The sequence below is a fragment of the Branchiostoma floridae genome, chromosome 7, assembly GCF_000003815.2.
Source record: "Branchiostoma floridae strain S238N-H82 chromosome 7, Bfl_VNyyK, whole genome shotgun sequence".
In the NCBI taxonomy this organism is placed as follows: domain Eukaryota; kingdom Metazoa; phylum Chordata; class Leptocardii; order Amphioxiformes; family Branchiostomatidae; genus Branchiostoma; species Branchiostoma floridae.
In genome coordinates this window covers 17710240-17711561 of record NC_049985.1, presented here as the reverse complement: position 1 = coordinate 17711561, position 1322 = coordinate 17710240, and the positions used below count along the sequence as shown (strand labels likewise).

General features: G+C 39.2%; 1 protein-coding gene across 1 annotated transcript in view; it reads left to right on the top strand.

Moving 5' to 3' along the window:
• The window catches only part of LOC118420111 (PGAP2-interacting protein-like), a 21674-nt gene that overhangs the window by 1642 nt on the left and 18710 nt on the right, over positions 1–1322 (top strand). The window contains 1 exon segment of the mRNA XM_035826814.1: positions 710–810. Coding sequence (XP_035682707.1) covers positions 710–810 — 101 coding nt within the window.

Here is a 1322-nt window from a genome sequence, read left to right as displayed (position 1 = left end):
AGGAAACTTCGTTTTTAGGTGCATAATGATAAAAGCTACAAACGCACTTTTGCGCAAATTGATATCTACTAATGATCTGTAGTAATTAGAAAATGTTTGTTTTCATCTAATTAAAAAATATCAATTCTTAATAACTACAGATTGTTAGTAGATATCAGTTTGCGCAAAAGTGAGTTTGTAGCCTTCATCATTATGCACATGAAAAACATAGTTTCATTGCTGTGGTATGCACCAAGGTGCTGTATTTTGTCATAGAAAAAATAATATTGGGGGCAATAAAACCTGATGACGTCATCAATTTGGCCCCCAGAAAATCAGATTTAGAATTTTTTCATGCCCATCTATCAATATTCGTTACGGCTTAATTCTTTCTTAATTCATTAATGAGAGAACGATGGAAGGTCAAAATGCCAATTTAGCCAACCGAAATACCTTAACACAATCTTTGACTTCTTAGGAAATATGGGTTGCTGTTAGTCACAAATATGAAGATAACTAAAAAAGAAAGTATCTAAAATCAGTCTATTTAGTAGATAGTGTCGATTCAGTGACCATGCCTTTGTACTGAGAGGTCAGGGTTCGAGTCTCAGCTGTTGTTGCCCACCTGTGGGAAGGGCCTGTGTATTCTGTACGCAGTCACTACGCACTGTCTGCCTTTCCTGTCACAACTAGTGGAATTTTAACTCTCTAACCCGGTCCCCTCCCCCAGGCCCCGTCCACCCTCTCCAGACTGGTGGTGCTGGCCATGGGGAACGCAGCGGCCATGCTGGTGTTCGTCGGCACGCTGTGGAATAAATCTGCTTTCCAAAGGTAGGTCTGTTTTCAGCAATGTCACAGAGGGGGAGATTTTCTTTCCCCTTAACTTGTGTCTTTATTTCATTGAAATTGCAATAACACATTACAGTGATCAGCCAACTCAAGCCTTTTTCTTCCCTTAAGCATTTGCATTAACAGATAGTAATTTTGTTGGAAGAAAGTTTGGCATTGTACTATGATTACTACCAACACTGATGAGCTTCCATAACAGATAGTATTCTTAAGAAGTAGACAAAACTGTTACATCAATTCACCGTTAATTGACAACTGATTGTGTTATGGATGTATTACACTCCTTTACGTTTGGGACCGCATTGTAAATAATTGCATAAAGCTGTCTGTACATATGTAAATACTTTTCGTTTTGTGACCGCATCTGACCTGTGAGCGACACCTGTCCTGCAGTACAATGTGAACCAGTCAGAATTGCCCTGAAGAAGGTGACAGACGGTCACCGAAACATTGGTGAGAATAAAGCCTTGGTTGTGTAAAAAGATCTCTTTATA